The sequence below is a fragment of the Bison bison genome, unplaced genomic scaffold (genome assembly GCF_000754665.1).
Source record: "Bison bison bison isolate TAMUID 2011002044 unplaced genomic scaffold, Bison_UMD1.0 scf7180017864384, whole genome shotgun sequence".
NCBI lineage: Eukaryota > Metazoa > Chordata > Mammalia > Artiodactyla > Bovidae > Bison > Bison bison.
This window is the reverse complement of record NW_011494956.1, coordinates 1,131,152-1,137,074: the sequence shown is the minus strand read 5'-3', so window position 1 is coordinate 1,137,074 and position 5,923 is coordinate 1,131,152. Positions and strand designations below refer to the sequence as shown.

The window sequence follows — 5,923 nt, the reverse complement described above, 5'->3', positions numbered from 1 at the left end:
GACTGAGCGACTTCCCTTCCACTTTTCACTTTCCTGCATTGGAGAAGGAAATGGCAACCCACTCCAATGTTCCTGCCTGGAGAATCCCAGGGATGGGGGAGCCTGGTGGGCTGCCGTCTGTGGGGTCACACAGAGTCGGACACGACTGAAGTGACTTAGCAGCAGCAGCAGCAGATTATATACATAGCACAAACAGAATAGGACCATTCTTAACTCTTCCTTTTCTTATCTTATATAGTGTGTGTGTATTGTGAAATATAGTATATACACAAGAGGATACCAGAAATGTTCAGTTTTAAGAAACATCCACCACTCAAGTTCAGAAGTGGACTATAACCAGCATCTTAGAAGCCTCTTTTTGTCTCTTTCCTATCACAGCTTCCCCTCTCTTCTCAAGATAACCAGTATCATGAAATTTATATTGATTACGGTTTTCTGCTCTTTAAACAGTACTTTTTTTTGTTTGTCCTTATGTAAGTAGATTCATATGTATGTATCCATATTTACATACATATGAATACATACCTGTATTCATATTTCTATTTGAATTTGTATAGTTTGTTCATATTTTAAAAATCAGTCATCTGTTGGCTACAAGATGTTTATAGCTACAGTTCATTTATTTTGGTTGCTGTATTGTATTCTATGATATCAGTATACCAGAAGTTGTCCTTAAGAAAACAGAATGGATAAGTAACCATCAGATTTCAGTGACATTCAACAGTCAGCAATGTATTTCTTGCTCATATGTTAGTGACTAGATTGGGACAGCTCTGATTGTCTCAGCTGAGTTAGGAGCCAGGCCACAGGTTTTGATCCACATCTGTTGTGATCGTCTCATTCTTCTGGAACATTCTTTTGCTGGCAGAAGTTGTAGCTTCTCAGGGAGGCTGAACAGAAACAACAGTGCTTTTAGAAGGCACACTGTCCCTTCTGCGCATTTCATCAGTGAAAGCAGATCATGCAACCACACCAGTATCAGGGAGGCAGGAAAGAGATTGGGCAAGAAAGTGAACGTTCGCAGAACAGTGAACTAACCTGATGTGTGGCCATTCTGGTTGTTTCCAGTTAATGACTATTTCAGACAGTGCTGTGCCTGTGAACGTTTTATGTCTCCTATTGTGCACGTGTAGGAGTTTCTCTGGGGTTCATACCTAGGAGGTGAGCTTGCTTCTGGGTTGTAAAGCGTGAGCATTTTCAGCTTTCCTGGGTGATATCAAATGGCTCTCCAGGTGGTTGTATCTTCTCTGTCCTTGCATGTGTGCTCAGTCGTTTCAGTCGTGCTGACTCTGTGCAACCCCGTGGACCGTAGCCCACCAGGCTTCTCTGTCCATGGGATTCTCCAGGCAGGAATACTGGGGTGGGTTGCCACGCCCTCCTCCAGGGGATTTCCCCAACCCAGGTATCAAACCCACGTCTCCTGAGTCTCCGGCATTGCAGGCAGATTCTTTACCACTGAGCCACCGGCTCTGTCCTTGGTGGATCAGTATTTGGTTGTTGCACTGATCCACTGTTACTTTGGGATTTTTGTGTGTATTTAACATATAATTGAGGACTTCTCTGCTGGCTCAGTAGCAGAGAATCTACCTAGTGTAAGAGCTGCGGGAGACTTGGGTTCAGTCTCTGGGTCAGGAAGATCCCCTGGAGGAGCGCTTGGCAACCCACTCCAGTATACCTGCCTGGAGAATCCCGTGAACAGAGGAGCCTGGCTGGCTCCAGTCTGTAGGGGTGCAAAGAGCTGGACAAGACTGAGGCAACTTAGCACTCAGGCACAATGTACAATTGAATAATTTTAGAGGTAGGTCTAAAGTTTTTTCAGTGAGCTCAACTTTTCTAACCACGACTGAAGGATGGAAGGTGCACTGTCAGTGCTCAGAGTTCACTAACTGTTTCAACTTGTGTTCACTTGGCAGATTTGGTGCAAATGCCAAAGTTGTGCATTTCCTAGGACGAACCAAACCATGGAATTATACTTACGATCCTCAAACAAAAAGTATTCAGAGTGAGTCCCACGATCCCAATATGACTCACCCAGAGTTTCTCAGCCTGTGGTGGAACATCTTCACTACCAGCGTGTTACCTGTGCTTCAGCAGTTTGGCCTTGTCAAAGACACCCGCTCATGTGTACATGTGGTAGGTTCTCTTTTTTTCCTTCAGGTAATTTGGTGTTTTGTTTTTAAAAACTTGGTATACGAGTAGAGACAGACTTTTTAGTGGTATTTTGAACAGAGACATAAGCAAGACTTTGTGGAAAGAAAACAGTGTTCATCGTAGAGGGGGAGAAATATTACCAGCAAAGATTAAAGCAGAAGTAGATTTTGTGGCAGATTTCATTAGACTTGGGAGCACAAGAAAGGTTTTTAGAGGTTTAGACTGATAGATGTATCTGTATAATATATCCATATGTTATAACTATAAAATCCTTAGTCCATTGTCCTAAGACTGTAAGATTATTCCTAAAGTAGTGGTTTACAAAAACAAAGAATGCCCCAGTTCATGTTTTAGAAGCCGCAAAAGTTTTAAATATACCTATTTTAGTTTTGCCATTTGTGTAGAAGAATATTTTTCAAGTGAAAATTACAATAACAGGAACATACAATAAATACTTTTCTGGGATTATTTTGAGTTGCTGTGTTTTATTCCTCTGGTTATATGGGATTTTAGAAAAATCCCTTTGTAAGAAGAAGATTACATAGTAACATTTACAGTTACATCCTTAAAAGATGCTTAGCATCTTTTCTGACTTAAAAGGTCTTCCTCTGAGGTTGGTTCTTTTGGAAGAGTTGGAGGACGATTGGAAATTAAACTTTTATGTTACGTATTAAGATATAAAGAATAAAACTAAATGGGTGAATTATAATCAAGTCTAAAAGATCGGTTAATTACTTTGCTATAATATAAGAGACTATAAAGTTAGATTTTAGTCATTTCACTTACGAGCACTGGTACTGAAATATAAAAAGGAGAAAGTGAAAAACAACACATTCTTAGACTATTTGCTTTATATGGACCATGAACTAATATTTATACAGTACTTGGAATATTGCCTTGTACGTAGGAAGTGCTTACAAAAAGTTATCTATTCTTATTTAACCCTTATAACCACTCTGGCAAGTAAGTATTATTTTTGTGAATATCCCCTTCTTATATATTAAAATTAACTGAGACTTGGGAGAAGGCAATGGCACCCCACTCCAGTACTCTTGCCTGGAAAATCCCATGGATGGAGGAGCCTGGTAGGCTGCAGTCCAGGGGGTCGCTAAGAGTCAGACACGACACGACTGAGCGACTTCACTTTCACTTTCCACTTTCATGCATTGGAGAAGGAAATGGCAACCCACTCCAGTGTTCTTGCCTGGAGAATCCCAGGGACGGAGGAGCCTGGTGGGCTGCAGTCCATGGGGTCGCACAGAGTCGTACACGACTGAGGTGATTTAGCAGCAGCAGCAGCAGCAAAGAAGTCCCACAGCTTCTCCTAGTTATGTAACAGACCAGGCAGTAGCAGAGCTGGGACTCACACCCAGGCCTGAGAGACTGTGGTCCTTGTGAAGAGCCTTGTGAGAGGGGGACTCTGAGAGGCTGCCTGTATCATTCCTGTGGCAAGTGGAAGGCAGAGGCAGGACTATTCCAGGGGAAGGACAGGCGTTGCTGCAGCTATAATAGAATCCCGTGGAATCTACCCAAATACCTTGGAATTCTAGAATATTTAAATTCATACATATATACTCATACTTACATATAGCAACAGAAATAGGTAATAACATGTTCTGCTCTCCCATTTTCTCTGTTAAAAGCAATACCTGTATGTATTCATTTGCCTTCCTTTTTCTCTACTAATGGTTCTAGTCCTGTCACACCTGAGAGCTTTATGAAGGATAACCTTAAATGTTCTCTTATGCTACCACTGAAGTTAATTGCCCGTGTGGTGTGTGCTCAGTCGTGTCCACCTCTTTGTGACCCCACGGACTGTAGCCCACCAGGCTCCTCTGCCTTTGGAATTTTCCAGGCAAGAGTACTGGAGTGGGGTGCCATTTCCTACCCCAGGGGATCTTCCTGACCCAGGGATTGAACCCACGTCTCTTGTGTCTGCTTCATTGGCAGGCGGATACTTTACCGCTAGTGCCATCTGGGAAGCCTGAAGTTAATTCCCCACCTGTATGTAATGAGATTTGAGCTTAATACCGAGGAGGCTTGCTCCATTCCCTGCACAGTTACCTTGTTCCTTCCACACAAGCCAGGGGCTGAGGGTTATGAACCAAGGGAAGTAAAGATGGGAAATGAAGATTCATTCAAAACTAAGCAGATTAACAGAAGCTACAGGAATAGATCTGACTTGGCAATAAACTTGAACAGGAAGATAAGTTTGGTGTAAAGTCTCAAACCATTTAGCTCGCTTTTATAATGTGATGGCTGTATATATGGTGCGGCTCTCTGCTTAGGTTCTTAGCTTCTGAAGTACCATTTTGTTTAAGTTCTCAACCTTTCTGAGCCCACACAGATCAGGAACTTATCATGAGACTTCTGTTCCCTTGTTCATCCATCTTACGCTTTCTAATGAACTGTTGCAGCTTTCAGACTTGGTCTATACACTGGCTTTCTCTTGTGGCTTCTGTAGAAAGGTATGCAGAACTTAAACATTAACCCTACCCAGTTAATTTGTTCCCCCAATGTTTTCACCAAGTCAAGAAGTCTTCATTTTGTTAGGAAAAAAAAATCACATGATCCTTGTATTTCCGTGTCTTTGTTTGTTTTGTTTCATGTAATACTTTTTGGTTTTTGCTACTTTGCATGATAGTTCATCCTGGTTTTACTCACCTTCCTCAATTTATTGCGTTCTTTAAAATGGTCCGACTTTAACCTCTAAAGGAGTCTCTACTTACTCTCTCCTTTCTAGGAAAATGTCTCAGGAGCCGTATCACAGCTGTCCCTTGGGGAGATCCCAGCTCCGGCACAGCCTTTTGTATCCTCAGAAGAACGGAAGGAGCGGTGGGAACAAGGCCAGGCTGACTACATGGGAGCAGATTCCTTTGACAACATCAAGAGGAAACTTGACACTTACCTCCAGTAGAAACACTGCTGTTTTCTGTGGACACATCCACGTCACAGGCACTTGTTTCTGATACTTAGTAGTACCTAGAGCTGGGTTAAGAAAGGTCTGTTACAGTTGCTAGAGGCTTTCACTAAAATTCATCAGATGTGGGGTTTTTTGCAAGACAACTGGTGAGAACTGGGCAAAAGTTGTTTAAGTAGCAATTCTGTTATATGAACAACAGTTGTGCTTTTTAACCCTGAGCTTATATTTCAGAAATTCTCAATTAAGCTGACTGCCAATGTATATGGTAAGGGAAATTCAATCTTAAGTTGTTAAGATAGCTGTATCAACTCTTAAAATGTGCCAAGCCAGGCTTCAGATCAGTCTCCTTTCAGAATGGGACACGCATGGTACATGTCTCTTGCTTGCTTGCTGTACCCCTCACTAGACCTGCATTTTAGAGTCTCCCAGAGGGTGCCAGAGTGATTGTAATTCTGCTTTCAGATAAAGACAGCCTGTAATAGCACTGCTGAGTGATTCATAAGCGTATCAACAAATGGTGTTAACCCATTTCCTAGTCTTAGCGTCTGAAGGTGTTCACCAGTTTTCTGTGTACAGTAAGGCGGCATGCTAAAATGCTTTGTTCCGTTCTGTATATCTGAAAACAGCAGTGTGATGGTTCCCTGCAATGGCACCCTGTATGAAAAATAAACACTTACTGCCATATCTTGGTTGTTTCATTAAGGACACCCACTCCTCATGGGGAAAAAAAGTATCAGGGAATTTTTCATAATTTGTAGAATTTGTATTTTTTTTTAGTTTTATTTTATTTTTAAACTTTACAATATTGTATTAGTTTTGCCAAATATCGAAATGAATCCGCCACAGGTA

General features: G+C 41.7%; 1 protein-coding gene across 1 annotated transcript in view; it reads left to right on the top strand.

Annotated features, from left to right (window-relative positions):
• GYG1 (glycogenin 1) overlaps window positions 1-5,758 on the top strand; it is a 40,100-nt gene extending 34,342 nt beyond the window's left edge. The window contains exons 6-7 of the mRNA XM_010858288.1: window positions 1,914-2,133; window positions 4,895-5,758. Coding sequence (XP_010856590.1) covers window positions 1,914-2,133; window positions 4,895-5,068 — 394 coding nt within the window. The 3' untranslated portion in view covers window positions 5,069-5,758. The remainder of the gene's footprint in view (window positions 1-1,913; window positions 2,134-4,894) is intronic.
• Window positions 5,759-5,923: the final 165 nt, after the last annotated feature.